General features: G+C 36.6%; 1 protein-coding gene and 1 non-coding gene across 7 annotated transcripts in view; both read left to right on the forward strand.

Annotated features, from left to right (window-relative positions):
* The window catches only part of PHF6 (PHD finger protein 6), a 52,787-nt gene that overhangs the window by 8,316 nt on the left and 26,236 nt on the right, over positions 1–18,235 (forward strand). For all 6 annotated transcript variants that reach the window (XM_055081681.1, XM_028482405.2, XM_028482404.2 and 3 more), the window contains 2 exons: positions 9,804–9,937; positions 10,212–10,255. In XM_055081681.1, coding sequence (XP_054937656.1) covers positions 9,804–9,937; positions 10,212–10,255 — 178 coding nt within the window. The remainder of the gene's footprint in view (positions 1–9,803; positions 9,938–10,211; positions 10,256–18,235) is intronic.
* LOC112066163 (U6 spliceosomal RNA) lies at positions 10,388–10,494 on the forward strand. Its single transcript, XR_002892454.1, has one exon. It is a non-coding gene; the product is annotated as a U6 spliceosomal RNA (small nuclear RNA).

Genomic DNA, 18,235 nt, shown 5'->3' on the forward strand with positions numbered 1-18,235 from the left:
TTTTTTTGTCTATCTTATTTTAAATATATCAAGAAATTGTGATTCTACCCAAGCAACCTGAAACAGGACCAGTATTATATAACACTCTTCACAGTTGCAAAATTCATCCTTCTGTATAACTCAAGTAACTCACTTAAGTTAGAGTCATTTATTCTAGGTCTGCCTCTTTCCATTAAAGGAAATATTTGGTTTTTTCTATATTAAAAATGAAAAGTCCTTCATATACTTGATGACTATCCTCAGGTCATTCCTAAACTTAACCTTTTTCAAACTAAATTTTACTCACATGTCTTAAGAAATCCTTTGAACGTTTTTCCTGCTTTTTTCAGTAGCAGAAATAGCTAACATTTATTGAACACTTAATATGTGCTAGGAACGGGGCTAAGTACTTTAAATACTTTAAATACATGAACCTTTTTAATCCGTACAGTCATACTGTGAGATAGGAAGGTATTCATTCTCACTTTACAGATTAGGAAACTGAGGCTCAGAGAAGTAACCTGACTATGGTCATATAGCTAGTAAGTGGCAGAGCTGGAATTTGAATCCAGGGCCAGTTAACTCCAAAGCCAGAACTCTTAATCTCTAGGTTATACGAGACTGCCTTTTAAGCTACGTAACCAAAAATCACATTTTAAAAAATGTAGGGCTTCCCTGGTGGCGCAGCGGTTGAGAGTCCGCCTGCCGATGCAGGGGACATGGGTTCGTGCCCCGGTCCGGGAAGATCCCACATGCCGCGGAGCGGCTGCGCCCGTGAGCCGTGGCCGCTGAGCCTGCGCGTCCGGAGCCTGCGCTCCGCAACAGGAGAGGCCACAACAGTGAGAGGCCCGCATACCAAAAAAAAAAAAAAAAAAATGTAATGATTAGAGCTTAGAAGTTTTCTAATAGAGATGGAAATAGTACTGAATTTAGGGCATAATCAGACTCCTATTAATATATTCTGTTAATAGCATTGTTTTGGGGACAAAAATCCTACATACATATTATGTAAGAATATTCCAAGTCTCTATTACCCTCAAGATACTTTCTGTAGCCTCTGAAAATAAAAAGATAAATTTTACATAGTGTTTAGTTTATTTACTCAGTACCAGTAGAGTGCTTGGCACCCCAGAGAAACAGGGTGTCTGATTTTGAGAGTTCGTGATCTAGATATTGGGCATGCCATGACTCTGCATATATGACAATTTATAGATACACCTTTTTATTCTGTGCGGGAGGGGTCTTGCCAATTTAGGTGGTTAAGACTACTTCCTAGAGATGGTAAGTTTAAAAAAAAAAAGAAGGATGAGTCCATGAAATAGGTTAACTATAACAGAATGGGTCATTGAGACTGGCAGTAATGGATTAGAATTGAGAAAGGTGGGATGATAACAGTGTCTTCAAACATTAGACAGGAATTTCAACTTAGATAGGAGGGGCAAAGCAGGATTTTTCAGGAGACAGGTCATAGATACACAGTAGTCATTGTGGAGAATGAAGTATAGTAATGGCAGCATATTTGTCTGCTGTACATAGGTGTCCTTCAGGCATCTTAAACTCATCCAGTATTCATCATCTCCCTACCCTGAAACCAGATTCTCTTTCTGAATCATTTACCTTCAGTTCTTCCTTCTTCCACATCAGTCACATCGATTCTATTTCTGGGGTGTCTCAGCCCTCTTGTCTTCCTTATTGCGACCCTGTATCCAGTCTTCCTCTTCCCATCCTTCCAGCATACTGCTGGTATTTACTTGATCTCTACTTTTATAACCTAATATCACTCACTTCCGGACTCCAAACCTTTACTGATCCCTTACTGCCTACAAAATAATATCTGCCCTTCAGAAGTCGTACCTTAACCCACATTTCCCATTCCTTATGTCATCCCCTCTCCTCTTGGTTTCCCAAGTATCCTCTGCTTGTCCCCACATCTGTGCATGTACAGATGTTATTCATCTCCTAGCTGCCTCTCAGAACTTCTGTCTGTTTTTGAGTCCAACTCAACCTTCACCTCTGTCATAGAGTTTAACACTATGCATTGTACTTGTTACACGTGTGCAAGCCATTCCTCTCCACTGTGTTGTGAACTCTGGGAGAGCAGAGACTGTATTTTCTTTGCCCAGCATAGGATTAAGTGGGGGAAATGCATGGAAAACACTTAGCACGGTGCTTGATGTCTCATTTGTGCTCAGTTATACTCTAGTAAGTGGGCACTCATTAACTGTTGGCTGAATTTGAAGGAGGGAAGGGCTTCAATTGGATAATAGTGTGAAGCTTAAATAATGGGCTAGGTGGAAATTGACCACGGAAGTAATAGTATAAGCATAAAATTCCTGTGTTTTGGTTAATCAGTGTTTTAGTGTTGTTTGCAGCTCTGGCGGTTTGAAGAGGAAGGAGAGAAATCTAGAGGGAAAAATCAGGTTGGTTATTTGTTCAGGATGGTGGAGAGCTGTGTATGCCTCAAACAAGGGTGTTTTCATGTTTCTTCAACCTTCACTCTGCCAGTAGGGTGTTAAATTTTTGTTGTTTTCCTCAGGCATTGTATTCGTCAAGGCCTCCATCTAGAGTCTAGAAATCATCTGTCTGTCCATTTATCAGACACTTAATTGGGTGCCTACTTTGTACCAAGCACAATGCTAGACACTTTGTATGCAATCATGAATAAATGTACTTTAGCCTTAGAAGTATGTAAAGAATGCCACAGGGGAGCTGGGAGAGAGGACCATAATTAATTTTACCTGAGAAGTCAAAAGACTTCATAGGAAGTGACATTTGAAGTGTGTTCCACTGGGAAAATGATGCTGTAGAACTCAAAGGGGGAAGAGTTTCAAGGAGGAGGAAGTACTTTTGACAAGTATTAAATGAATATTAAATGCCAGTGCTATTTAAAGTAGAGTGTGTGGCTTATTTGGCATTCAGTAAGGGTAAAATGGAGCACCCAAAGTGTAGAGAACGCAGCCACTGCTTACTACATGCAAAGAAGCAGAAGATGCCAGGTAATTAATGGTGCTACCAAATCCTTGGAGCGGTGGTACTTAACCAACTATTAAATCAGAAAGGGGTGTGGGTGGGTTGCAGATAGGTATTTTTTGAGAAAGATTCCCAAGTGATTTTTGATGAACACTCTCCATTACAGACCATTGCCTTAGGACACAGGGATTGGCAGACTTTGTGTAAAGGATCAGATAATAAATATTTAAGGCTTTGCTAGCCATATTGTTTCAGTTGCAGTCACAGACAATACACAACGAAGTGAACATGTCTGTGTGCCAGTAAAACTTTATTTATGAAAACAGGTGATGGGCCGAATTGGGCTTGTAGGATCCTTGCCTTACAGTATTTGGGGGGAAAAACAGGTAACTTTTTTCCTGAAGATTTGTTCACTGGCCTCATTGTCATCTGTGTAACTAAGTGTACATGCGTCATGAATGTATTCGTATAAATGTGAATTTTTTTGAAAGCTCAGATTATGGCATGCAGATTAATTGAAATGTGTGCAGATGTTTTACCTGTCATTTATACAAAATGAACTTTGTTTTACTTTGGAGGTGATTAAGGAGAATGAATGTGAGGCCAAAGAGAAACTTCAGATCTAATGATGGAGAAAATCAGGTCTTTTACTATTACTGAATAAATTAATTTTTAAAAAATTCCCAATTTTTTTTCCTTTGCCTTCATTGAATATTGATACTTCTTTGTAATTGAGAATACTGTAAATTTATGTCATTATATAATCACTTCTCACTTATTTGTGCTAATGGAAGAGAACCCAAACCAGTAGTATAAAATAATCTATGTCTGGTTTTGGGGGGATGTCTTGCTCCTTATTTGAGCATGGATTGTAGTTGGTGTTTTTCACAGATTGGGTATAGTAAGCAGCATGGCACTTTAGAGTACCCTCAGCCTGAAAGACCTACATCTTAGAAGAGCTTAAACATAAAGATCTGAGCTCAGAAAAACTCTGACTCTTTCAGATGAATAAAACAAACTTCAAAAGCTCCGATAAGACAATTTTATATTCCTCATAACGATGATTCATAAAGTTGGATGGAGTTGGAGTATGTGATATTGAGAGCTAGGTCAGGAGACTAGGTTAAGTAAGAGCTTGATAGGCTTACTTGCCCTCTGATTTCTAAAAGACTTCTGAAATTATTTATTCAGTAACTGCTTAGAATTATCTATTACTTTAGTAAAAAAACAAGTGCTTTTCAGTAGCCCTGTTTTTTATAAGCACTTGGAACTTAAGGTCCTAATCTATCAAGTCACTTTTCAGTGACTTTGACAGCTTTTAGATTTCATTTTTGCTTTCTAGCTTTCTACTTAGACCTAATTATTTTCTTATATAACCCTTCTTCATATTTTATTAAGTTTGCGTTTTTTGAGACCTTCTTCAAAATGCTGTATATATATATATATATATATATTTTAATTGTAGCTATAGGATAAACCAGAAACAGCTATGAGTTCATGTTCCACCTTTCCAGGCAGTGGTAATTTTTTTTTAGGAGTTTTTAACAAATCAAGTGGACAGCATCTGCTAACCAGATAATTCAGAGGTTACTCTGTTTTCTGACTGTGTTGGATATGTGAGGTATTACTCTATATAAAGTAATGAACCTGGAGTTAGGAGCATGTTTTAGGCAGCTCTGAAAACTTGCCCCAACCGCACTGTCCTCCATTCTAGTTTTAACTGGAGGTAGTGTTTTCTGTTATTAAAAATAACACAGAATAACAAACACCAGTGTAAGGTGAACTACTCTCACTTTATTTTTGTCTCATTTCTCCTGTGAAAATATCCTAGGTACCCTATTCCCAACTCCCAAGACCTTTTTTTAAAAAGATTTTTTTGACGTGGACCATTTTTAAAGTCTTTACTGAATTTGCTACAATATTGCTTCTGTTTTATGTTTTGGTTTTTTGGCCCCGAGGCATGTGGGATCTTAGCTCCCCAACCAGGGATGGAATCCGCACCCCCTGCATTGGAAGGGCAAGTCTTAACCACTGGCCCACCAGGGTAGTCCCTCTGATTTTTCTTTGTTTTGCTTTTGTGTTTTTTTTCCTACAGACTTTTTTTTTTGAAACCTCTTTCATTCTCTGTACATTTGTAGCAGTTTTCTTGCAGCAGGTATCTTGAGAGTAGTAAGTACTTGGCTGTGAGAATTTATATCTGTACACTGGTGGTCAGTTACTGACATGCATAGTAGATATACAGCCGTTTAGCTGAGCAAGCTAAGACTCAGACCTTTTCCCCAAGAGCCTTCTCTTTCTGCCTGTCCTAGAAGTTGGCAATCTCATTTGTTTTGCCTTGTCTCTGTCTGTGGTCTTAGTTGAGTTTTCCCTGAGCTTCCCCCATAGCTACTAAGAAAGCAGTATTTTTCCTTTTATTACTTAAGACTTCTTCCTTTTGCAAAGTGAATTTCAGTCCTGGCCTATTTCAGTTGACTGAGGAGCAGGTATGTCCCAGCCTCTGCCTTCCGCGGGACTTTAGCTAAGTCATAGTCCTTTCAGTTCCGTTTGTCTCCTCTCATGCGTGACTTAGTTCCTCTTTCGTCTGTGGATCAGCTCCTTGAGACTCTGCTTGTGTGGCACAACTTAATCTTAACATAGTAAAGCTTCACAGACAGTAGAACCCTGGTTACCAGGGGCAGGAGGGGTGGGGGAAATGGGAGATGTTTGTCAAAAGGTACAAAGTTGCAGTTAGGTAGGATAAATAAGTCTAGAGATCTCCTGTACAGCGTGATGACCGTAGTTAATAATACCCTATGGTATCCTGGAAATTTGTTGAGAGTGGATTTCTGGTGCTTGTACCACATGCACTAAAAAAATGGTAATTATATGAAGAGGTGGATATGTTAATTAGCTCAACTCTAGTAATCATTTCACTATGTATATTAAAACGTGTACATCGTAAATATATATAATTTTTATTAACATTTTTTTAAAAGATAGTATGATATGCAAACATCTCTAAGATTCTCTTTTTCTAATCTCCCCATTTTGGAAGAAGTAATTGATTATTGAAATTTATTAGGTCTACTAGGTAGCAAACTGAATAGAGGAATAAAAGTAAAAGAAAAATCATTAACAACAAAGAAATTTTCACCTCTATTTAAAGAACTTGAAATCAGGGTATAGGCAGGATAAGCTGAGAATTGACATTTATACCTATATTGAAGACAGGAAGTTGGCCTTCACCAGAATATTTGATATGTGGGATGGACCTTTTTTCAGGGAGGAAGAAGTCCGCCATTGTCCTTGAGAAATGTGTTCCTGTCAGATTAACTTTGATTTGCCCACATGGAGAGCAACCTGGCTACAGTGCAAGCATGACACTAGTTCTGCTGAGGGCCCAGTAGGGCCTGTGACAGATTGGAGGGCAAATAAATGTTTTGTGTAAAGAGGAATACAGGATAACATCACGCAGGTCCAACCAACTGGTGCCTTGCTGTGTCGGGGGGGGGGGGGCCCGTTTTCCTATTATTCTACTTTTTTTTCGATAGAAGTCCTCTTTGTTTTATTTTCCATAATACTTTTTTTTTAAAAGAAAACTATACTAGCCACCTATCTAGTTTCTCAACTTCTTTAATTTTCTTTTTATCTCTTCTTGATTCTCTATGCTCATTCTGTGTCCCTTCAATTGGATTGTTCTCAATTTCACCTTTCCAAATCAGACTTTTAAAATATTTTTAGATGTACTTTAAGATAATTATGTCAAGTCTGCAGGTATTAGAAACGTGAATGAGAAAAAAATATGCCATATGATATTAAAATCTTCAATAACAGAGTAACCTGAGTTGCTGTAGTTAACTGGTTATACTTTGGGCAGATTTGAATTTATAACCAGCCAAAACATATTTTGATATATTTTGGGCATTTGGTTTCCTTCTCATTCTCGATAATTGAGTACTACATGGTAAGTCACAGTGTTTGTCTTCCAAAAAACTCGTTCTAGAAGCACTTGATGGATAAAATCTATACATTTATAAAGGTAATGAGTCATACAGGGAAGTAAAATGGTAAGAGCCAAAATGAATACTCTATCTGAAGTCCCATAGGCGTTCAAGTAAAAAGAATTATTTCAGGTGTTGCAATATAGTAGTGATATCTTGAATATAGTAGTGTTCCCATTCTGTATTCATAGGTACACAAGCAGATATACATTTTATATTTAGTTTTATTATGGACACTTTTTTGGTATTTTTTTAGTACTTTGCCAGAATTTCATATACAGGCAGAAATACCTGCTTGTATATGAATGCTGCATAAAATAGATCCTTTGAATTCTAATTAAGAAAAATTCCTACTCCTAGCCTTGAGAAGAATCTTCCACTCTCTGAAAACATTTTTATTGGGATATCTTCCTCTTTCTTTTCTTCCTTGAGATAAACTGACAAAATAAAAGTGAGAATAAGCGTTTTCTCACTTAAAAAATTTTTATTTGTCCTGAGTTGCTGTAGTTAACTGGTTATACTTTGGGCAGATTTGAATTTATAACCAGCCAAAACACATTTTGATGTATTTTGGGCATTTGGTTTCCCTCTTATTCTCAGTAAACTGAGAGATGGGTATTGAAATCATTTGCTAGAGTATTTCCAATGGTTTTTAAATAATTTTTTGTAATTTCCCCTTTGTAGAAAAATCAGAAAATATAGGAAATGATGAAGAAGAAAACCAATTACACAGAGATAGTCACTCAGCATTTTGCTATGTTTACTTCCAGCTATTTTCAAAGAATATATGTTGTAAACATAATTAGCATACCTAACTTTGTATTCTGCTTTATTTTTTCACTTAATGTTATACCTAAACCTTTTCCCATACCATTAAAATGTTTTTGAAAAGAGTAAAGAACATTCCTACCTATGGTTGTACTGTAATTGATTTAAACATTTTTCAGTGGTTGTTTTCCACAGGTGGTTTTACATTTTGGGCTATTCCAACTCTGCAGTGAACATGATTGCATATAAATCGTTTACGTATGATTTATTTTGTAGACTAGATTAATTCAAGGAAAATTACTGGATCAGAGAGTATAAACTTTTAATAAGTTCTAAGATAAATAAGCCAAGTTCCTGTCTAGAGAGTATACCAATTTCCAGCAGTATCTGAGAGTGCCCATCTCACTGTGTTTGCCAGTGCTGAGCCTCTACAGGATTTTTAACAGTACCTCTCCTTTTATTTTTGCTTGCTCATTGAACTCAATAATTTTTTTCAGAATGTGCCTGTGCAAACACATTTTCGATGTAATTTCAAAATGAGCTACTTGCAGTACAGTTCTTAATGAAGTATTGGTAATGTTAAATTTATTAAGTTAAAAACAAAGTGACAGTATGTACAAAATTACGTAGAAAAATACTTTCACGTAAGCATAGCAACACTGTAATGGTGTCTACACTTGGTGAGTATGAGTGATCTTTTAATTTTCCGTGTGCTCTTTTGTGTTTTCCACAATTTCTATAAGTCTATGATTTTTTTGATTAGAAGTATAATTTACTAAAATAATAGAGCCTCATAAATAAGTTGTAGTACAAATGCTTCACCTCCTCAATAATTTATAAGCCACCCAAAAGTATTTAACAACTTTCCCTGCTTGATAATTTGGCACAGTGTTTCTTTTTATAGTATTGCTTTGAAGTTTCTGTATTTATTTAAGGAAGTGGCGTATTTCTTTCACATTAATAATGGGCACTGGCTGTCATGTTTTCTGGGAAGTACCTGTATTGAGAATGTTTGTTTCTGGCTTACATAGGAGTCTTTTTTAAATGATAGCTTGAATGAGAGGTTGAGTGTTTGACTTGCTTAGAGAAATGTAAGGTGTTTTATTAGAATTTACATTAGCCTCTTGGTACACTAAAATTGCTTAGGGACCAAGTAATCCAAAAATTAGGATGTTCTTTATGTTAAAATTAATCAAGAGGAATGAGAACAGTTCCAAATGAGGCATCTAGCAACCAAGAAACAAATGAACAGATTTTAAGATTTACCTTACTGTGAATTTATTTTTGCACGGCATTTATAGCTTAGGAGACAGCCTGATTAAAAGTCCACTCAGTACAGTATTCTATGATATGTTAATCAAAACCACTAACAGTCATTGTGATGTACTTTTCTTAAAGAATTTTTTTCTAAATTTAGACATGAGCTAGTTAAACAGTATGAATTATCCAATAAAGTCAGAAGGGTAAGGTATATTAAAATATGTTGAAAGAATCTGTTTTGTCTATTTCCTTGAATTCATAATGTGAGAGGTAAGTAACAGATTAAAGTAAAATAGATGAGCATGTTTTCACAATCAATTTGACATCGCAAAATATTTTTAGGGCTTGAGGTATTTGAAAATCTACCTAATTCTTTTATCTTCTCTCCTTCCCTCACTTGAAATTGATTTTACCAGGTTCCCAAATAGTATGTGAGTTTTTTTCTAAAAATTCTCATTGATAAGTGGAAATGTGAAGGAAAATTTTTTCTGGAATGAGCCATTTTCTCCAGTTACTCATTTCCAGGAAGATCTGGATTGTGAAAAGGTCTACAGCTTACATTCCTGATTTGCAACATTTCAGATTTTCTCTTAACCACAATGAACCAATAGATATTAATAATATTCCATTAATTTTGTCATAGTTTAACATGGGAAAAAATACTCCCAGTAGAATTTGATTTGAATTATTTCTAGGTGAGAAAACAAGAAAAGTAGCATTATTAGTTACAGAACTTTTCAATAACCAATTTGTTTTCCTTGACAGAGATTTGATATGCCTCTAACCTGATTTCATAGCCATAGCAAAATCACACACTAATAATATTATTTTATTGTTTTCCTGTAGATGTGTTCTTTGTGCCATTGTCCTGGAGCTACAATTGGTTGTGATGTGAAAACATGTCACAGGACATACCACTACCACTGTGCATTGCATGATAAAGCTCAGATACGAGAGAAACCTTCACAAGGAATTTACATGTAATTATTTAACTTCTCTTTTAATTTTTTTAAAACAGTCATACTTTCTTTAGGCCTTTGTAAAATTTTTTTCCCATTTCAAAGCATTTCATCATCATCGTAAAGGGTGTTTTTGGTAGGGAATTTAATGCTTAGAGAAATGGCATAGAAAGTTGAATGATAAGGTTTTTGGAATCCAGCTTGTGAATGGGGTGAAGTGTACTGCTCATTCTTAATTTGAAAAATGAATTTGGTTTGTTTACTTGGTAATTTTTAATTTCTTCATTTTTTGTAGGGTTTATTGCCGAAAACACAAGAAAACTGCACATAACTCTGAAGGTAACGTCATTCAGCCACTTTTCAATTTCAAGAGGAAAGTTGAGTAAAATATGAGTGACTTACACTATATTGACTTTTACCACAAGACATATCTCAATGTTGAATACATTTTGAAGAATTAAAAGCATTCGAGTGCTTTCTTCAGTAGCACATATACTAATATTGGAACGATACAGAGAAGATTAGCGTGTCCCCTGCGCAAGGATGACACGCAAATTCGTGAAGCGTTCCATATTTTTCACAACATTGTAAATCGTCTATACTTCAATTAAAAAGAAAAGAATGCTTAACCCAGTTCCTACAGAGATTCAAAGCCTTTTGAGAGCAGTTTTATTATATCTGTAAATTAATTCTCTTTTTATTCCTATTATTAAGATTTATAACTAAGATATTTAAGTATAGAGAACACTTTCTGTTCGCTTTTAAGTTTAAGCACTATAAAAATTATTCAAGTTACGAATGAAACATAATGAGGGGGAAAAAAGAGAGAGAAGCATTCAGAGAAACTAATGTACATAGTGAAAAAGATCTGAATTTTTAAGAAAACTTTTACCCCAAAATTCTTATGAAGAGTATGTTGAGAATGTATTTATCTTTAGGGGGAAATGATGCTAGTGGTTACAGATTTCTGTGTTCAGGTAAGTATGTTAGTAGATTGTAAAGGTAATAATTAGAAACCTTGCTACTGTCAGGTAAAGCAAACGTGAACTGGGTATACTAGTGCATTTTGTGATGAACAGGCTTTCTGTTAAATTTTTATTCACATTGTAGTACTTTTTTTTTCTTAATACAGACATGTTCATAAGAGGTAATCAATTTTAAAATACAAAATTTTAAAATTGTTTTATAGTTTATTTCCACTTAAATTTATACAAAACCAGGATAGTCATGTTTATGTATAGTTAGCCAAGCTGTAGTTGGTCTTTAAAAGGTATGGGAAAGTTCTCAAATTGAGTTCTGACTTGCTTCAAACCTTTTCAAGCAGATGGTTTTGATACTTTTACTAGCAATATAAAAAGGCTTAGATTTAATCTGAGATTGTTCTATCCTTCCATTTAGATTAGAGATCTTTAAAGTTTTTGTTAGCTTCTGAGAACGTGTTGCTTAGAATTAAGAATGGTTTGAGCCTGTTGTTTTAGGAAGTTGTTGCTTTTATAAAGACTTACCTAGTTATCAGTCTTAGCATATTAAAATTAGTGGCCCTTTTTGATCTCTTAGATCTTGGTTTTATAATACAAAATAGTATTGTTTCCCCTTCAGGACCAGATTAGTCTAAATACTTTAGAAGTGCTGGTTAAAAATTCAGTGTTTAGCAAAAACTTGTCATTAAGGTAAACATATTGGACAAGTAATAAGAACAGAGTGTTTTTGAGGTGATAAAGTACAACTGATAAACTTTGTAGTGTTTTCCTTCAGTTGTTTCCTCACTTAATTCTGTAAGTGAATTGAAAAACCTTTCGTGAAAGGTTAAGAGTAAGCAAGCTTTCCCACCTTTCATTGCTTCAGGTTTTAGCAGCGGATTTATTTGATTCTCCTCACAATTGTAGTAAGCATATATGGTAAGGCAAGGATTGAGACTTAATAATCTGACGAATACAAGTGTGTCAGCATACTGGGGCAGGATATTTGAGGGTGGCAACAATGATTAATATAGTCATCTCCCCTTTTATTCACTCAGTTTCTGAAGCTGATAGTACCATCTAGTGGTAGAGATAAGTCAGTGCAGACTACGTGAAACTAATTTTGACCACCTTTTTGCTTTGAGAAACTTTTTAATGAGGTAGATCTAAATTCATACTTTTCAGGAGGACTTTCCTTTTTTTTAAAGATGTTTTTCATGTGGACCATTTTTAAAGTCTTTATTGGATTTTTTACAATATTGCTTCTGTTTTCTGTTTTGGTTTTTTGGCCCCGAGGCATGTGGGATCTTAGCTCCCCACCAGGGATCAAACCCTCATCCCCTGCATTGGAAGGTGAAATCTTAACCACTGGACTGCCAGGGAAGTCCCAAGAGGACTTTTCTTTCAATATAACAGGCAGGAATACTACAATTCAAATTTGTGTTACGATTGATTTTGAATTTTGGGTTCAGTGTATAGTTTGGCAGCACATTTGGGTTCCCTGTAATATTGACACATGTAGTATGTTTATACTCATCTTGTAGAACTTGAAAGCATAATATTACAGTTTAAAAATATGACAGAGTTTCTATTTATTGAATTTTGACTTTTATCACAGTCATCTAGCTTGAATTTATTAGATATTGAGTGCTCTGTCAGAAACAGAACTTCCAGTTATTTCATTATTCTAATGGGAAACATATATTCTACTTTATGATCGTAATTTATGGCGGGGGTTTATAGGATTGTATTTCAGGGACTGTCTTTGAGAATTGTATGGCACTAATCTATACAGCAAAGAGGAATTGATAGCTTTGGCGATTTCTTGATTGTTTTTTGCCATTTGTGGCTCAGTACCTACTTTGCTAATACTTAAAACAATAAATACTATGTAATTCAGTCTGTCATGTTAGCTTGATATAACATGAACTGTGCTTTGAAATATTAAATTTGAGAATCTCTTTACCATCTCCATACTTTTGCCTTTTCCAGAATGTCATATAGTTGGAATCATACAGTATGTAGCCTTTTCAGATTGGTTTCTTTCACTTCGTTGGCCTTTTTTTTTGGTGGTGGTGGGGCATTAGTTGTTAATGCTTACAAGAAAGGATCCAATGGACAAGAAGAGATTGAAGGCACAAGAAGGAGGATTCAGTGCACAAGTGGAACAATTGCCCTGTGATAAGGAGGACCTTTCCACTGTAATAGGAGAGAAGGAAGAGGATAAGTGGTTCCTATCAGGTCTGTTTTCTCTGTGAGGGAGAATGTAGGGAGAGGGGTGAGGGTTGGAAGTTGAAGGAGAGAGAAGTTGTTTTGAAAGAATAGTTGTGAAGACCAGGGGAGGAAGTTTGCCTAGAGAAATGTAAAGTTTCCGGACTGAATTGGACCAGTTGAGGTTGGTAACCATGAATTTATAAAGTGATGCCATCAGTCAGGTTGTGTGACATTTCCTACAGCAGTACAGGATCCTGGGTGTAGAATAGAGAAATTATCTAGTTGGTTCATTCAGAATCGGAATTTTTCCAAGTGGGTTCAACAAAGGAGTAAAGGGATAAGGGAGTTTAGAATATTTGCGAGAGTAAAGAAACGGAAAGGAATTTAATAGACTGGAGGTCCTGGTAAGATTGAAGAACAATGAGAACGAAAGTACTTGGGAAAGCAATCATCTGTGGTCCCAAAGTATGATATAGTGATTTCAGAGGTAGAATCCTTTTAGGTGATTATGAGGTATCTGGGTATGATTATAGGGATTAGGTGGTTGATGGAGGACATCGGTGAAGATTAAGGAACTGAATGGCTAGGTGTTCCTTGGATTGTCCATGTGGATAGTGAAATCACCCAGCATGATGGCAGGGGTCAGGATGGAGAAAATGGCTGTGAGCTGTGTGCTAAAGAAAGTGATGTGTGGGCTTCCCTGGTGGCGCAGTGGTTGAGAGTCTGCCTGCCGATGCAGGGGACACGGGTTCGTGCCCCGGTCCGGGAAGATCCCACATGCTGCAGAGCGGCTTAGGCCCGTGAGCCACGGCCGCTGAGCCTGCGCGTCCGGAGCCTGTGCTCCGCAACGGGAGAGACCACAACAGTGAGAGGCCCGCGTACCGCAAAAAAAAAAAAAAAAAAAAAAGAAAGTGATGTGTGAGTGGAATGATTGGGAGTTGGCAATTATTAGCAAGAAGGAGAGGAAGAAGAAGGTAGCATAGTCTGTGGACCAGCAGAATGGATGTCATCTGGGAGTTTGTTAAAAATGCCTGATCTGAAGCCCCACCCCTGACCTACTTAATAGGAATTTAAACAAGATCCCAGGTGGTTTGTATGCATATTAAATTTGGGAAGCAGTGGTTTAGTTGAATGACATGGACCTCAAAGGTGCAGGGCTTTTTACAAGGGAATGGAGAATTAATGGCTCAACAGTGCTGCCTAGCAGAACTTTCTGTGATGATGGAAATGTCCTATATTTGCACTGTCCAATATGGTAGCCACTAGCCACATGTGGTGATTGAGTGCTTAAAATGGTGTAGTGCCCTCCTATATGTTAGAAATGGACAGGAATAGCCAGAATTAAATCCTACATCTTATGTTTCCCCCCCGTTGGCCTGTGTTTAGATAATAGGTATATCCTTTACCTTTTTTTAAAAAAAAATAACCTAATTTATTTTATTTATTTATTTTTGGCTGCATTGGGTCTGCGTTGCTGCGCGTGGGCTTTCTCTAGTTGCGGTGAGCGGGGGCTACTCTTCATTGCGGTGTGCCGGCTTCTCATGGCTGTGGCTTCTCTTGTTGCAGAGCACGGGCTCTAGGTGCATGGGCTTCAGTAGTTGTTGCTCGCAGGCTCTAGAGCGCAGGCTCAGTAGTTGTGGCTCACGGGCTTAGTTGCTCTGCAGCGTGTGGGATCTTCCTGGACCAGGGCTCGAACCCGTGTCCCCTGCATTGGCAGGCGGATGCTTAACCACTGCGCCACCAGGGAAACTCTTGTACCTTTTTTTAAAGCAATATTTCAAAAATGTCAAATGTTGGCAATAGCAAATAGCTTTAGCTTGTAACAGATGCCAGTGTGTATTTTGTAGAAGTACTTTAATATGATAATTTGTCATCACTAAACATATGACTACGTACAAGGAACTGTGATTACAAATGAATGGTGGTTCTTTTAAAATCATTTTCATTAAAGGTATTAAGGTCTTTGCATTTAATAATTTATATGGAGCAAAGTAATCTGTGAAGAGATAGAAAACAGTATCTAGAGTAGATGCTGGGTGTTAGATATTCACAGCAAGAATGTGTAGAATGTAAGTCATCATCACAAACATAACCTCAGCTCAGTTTAAATTCTTAATTGTAAGGAGCCAAACTTGTGGTTTATTATATTTCTTAAATTACCCAATATAGAATGTTTTGCATGGGATGGGTACTCAAGAAATGTTTGTAACTTCTTCATTTTCTTTGGCTTGAAACTAAGAACGGTATTTAACGTGTCACTTGTTTTTGGGTGACACTTCTTGTCCTGTAGCTTCTCTTGTGCCAGGTGTCAGTAGCGAAAGATGAATTAATAAAACAGGGTTTCACTCTGCGGGGAGTTACACAATTTAGCAGCAGATATGTGAGTAACTGATTAAAATACAGTGGTGATACATGGAAGTACTTAGAGATAAAGGGGCATCATGTTTGCATCTTACTCTTTAACCTTTCAGAAAAAGGTATATGGATAGAGAGAATGAATGATAAAGTATATGTGGTAAGATATTAACATTTGGGTGAAGGGTATATAGGAATTTTTTTTTTTTTTACAGATTTTTATAAGTCTGAAATTAGTGATAAGTGCCACAATTACAGTGACCATAAAATCCCAGGTGTTCTGAGACAGTGTAAACAAATCAGGGACTTGGTGGAGCCCCTAATGGACAATTTGGGAGCTTTATTAGAGGTGTTGGTCAAATCATATAACTCAGTTTATGTTTCAGGAAATAGTTACATTGGAAGTATGTTGAAAGTGTGTTGTCATTTATGTAGATTCAAGCCTTTGCCTGGTTAATAGTCCCTTAATGTTTTCTTTCCCTTGTTCTTTTTCTCTAGATTATGCTGCAGTTTCCGATCTTCGTTACTTTTACTAAGTGGAAGTTTAGGGAGATTTTAATATGGTATCAAAGTGTTTAAAAACCTTTTAAGTTTAGGTGCATTGAATAGATTTATTAGGTACTGGAAAGGCAGTTTTGTACACTGGTTGAATATGGGCTTTGAATTCAGATGTATATTTGAATCTTAGCTCTGCCACTTACTAGTCACGTGACCTTGGGCAAGTTATTTAGTATCTCTTAGAACCTTAATACTGCATCTGTAAAATGGGGAATAAAAAAACCCCACCTTGTAGGATTATTGTAAGAATTAAATGAAATGATGCATGTGAAGCTGTTAGCAATGTGCCTGGTACATAGTAAGTTGCTCAGTAAATACTACATTCTGTATCATTATGGTTGTAACCATTATTCCGTGAAAACTCTACCTACCTCTCTTAGCACTCATCTTTTCATGTGCTCTTCCTTGGAAGATAATAGAATTTAAACTGTGTGATTTAACTTGGAAAATTTTAGTAATGTATTCATACTGTGCTCTTTGCTAGAATTGACTCCATATTCTTTCTTTGATTGACCAGATTTGTTGACTACCCATGTGCAAAGTGCTGTGGTAGGCATTATTTACACTCATCGTTGTTTTAGCACACTTTATAAACTTTCGTTATAGGAAGTTTGAAACATACACAAAAGTATGTTTGAAAAAAAGCCCCAATTCACAGAAAGATAGACAAGATGAAAAGGCAGAGGGCTCTGTACCAGATGAAGGAACAAGATAAGACCCCAGAAAAACAACCAAATGAAGCGGAGATAGGCCACCTTCCAGAAAAAGAATTCAGAACGATAGTGAAGATGATCCAGGACCTTGGAAACAGAATGGAGGCAAAGATCGAGAAAATGCAAGAAATGTTTAACAAAGACCTAGAAGAATTAAAGAACAAACAAACAGAGATGAACAATACAATAACTGAAATGAAAACTACACTAGAAGGAGTCAATAGCAGAATAACTGAGGCAGAAGAACGGATAAGTGACCTGGAAGACAAATTAAAGACAAAGAAAAATTATTGAAAGCAGCAAGGGAAAAAGACAAATAACATACAAGGGAACTCCCATTAGGTTAACAGCTGATTTCTCAGCAGAAACTGTACAAGCCAGAAGGCAGTGGCATGATATACTTAAAGTGATGAAAGGGAAGAACCTACAACCAAGATTACTCTACCTGGCAAGGACCTCATTCATATTCAGTGGAGAAATCAAAAGCTTTACAGACAAGCAAAAGCTAAGAGAATTCAGCACCACCAAACCAGCTCTACAGCAAATGCTGAAGGAACTTCTCTAAGTGGGAAACACAAGAGAAGAAAAGAACCTACAAAAACAGATGCAAAACAATTAAGAAAATGGTCATAGGAACATACATATCAATAATTACCTTAAACGTGAATGGATTAAATGCCCCAGCCAAAAGACACAGGCTCGCTGAATGGATACAAAAACAAGACCCACCTATATGCTGTCTACGAGAGACCAACTTCAGATCTAGGGACACATACAGACTGAAAGTGAGTGGATGGAAAAAGATATTCCATGCAAATGGAAATCAAAAAAAGCTAGAGTAGCAGTACTCATATCAGATGAAATAGACTTTAAAATAAAGAATGTTACAAGAGACAAGGAAGGACAGTACATAATGATCAAGGGATCAATCCAAGAAATCAAGCCTCAGTAACTTTAAAAAAATTGAAATCATATCAAGCATCTTTTCTGACCACAACACTATGAGATTAGAAATGAATTACAGGGAAAACAACATAAAAAACACAAACACATGGAGGCTAAACAGTACGTTACTAAATAACCAAGAGATCACTGAAGACATCAAAGAGGAAATCAGAAAGTACCTGGAGACAAATGACAATGAAAATATGACAATCCAAAACCTATGGGATACAGCAAAGGCAGTTCTAAGAGGGAAGTTTATAGCTATACAAGCCTACCTCAAGAAACAAGAAAAATCTCAAACAATCTGACCTTACACCTAAAGGAACTAGAGAAAGAAGATCAAACAAAACACAAAGTTAGTAGAAGGAAAGAAACCATAAAGATCAGAGCAGAAATAAATGAAATAGAAACAAAGAAAACAGTGGCAAAGATCAATAAAACTAAAAGCTGGTTCTTTGAGAAGACAAACAAAATTGATAAACCATTAGCCAGACTCATCAAGAAAAAGAGGGAGAGGGCTTCCCTGGTGGCGCAGTGGTTGAGAGTCCGCCTGCCGATGCAGGGGACACGGGTTC

Source organism: Physeter macrocephalus, chromosome 21 (assembly GCF_002837175.3).
Source record: "Physeter macrocephalus isolate SW-GA chromosome 21, ASM283717v5, whole genome shotgun sequence".
Lineage (NCBI taxonomy): Eukaryota > Metazoa > Chordata > Mammalia > Artiodactyla > Physeteridae > Physeter > Physeter macrocephalus.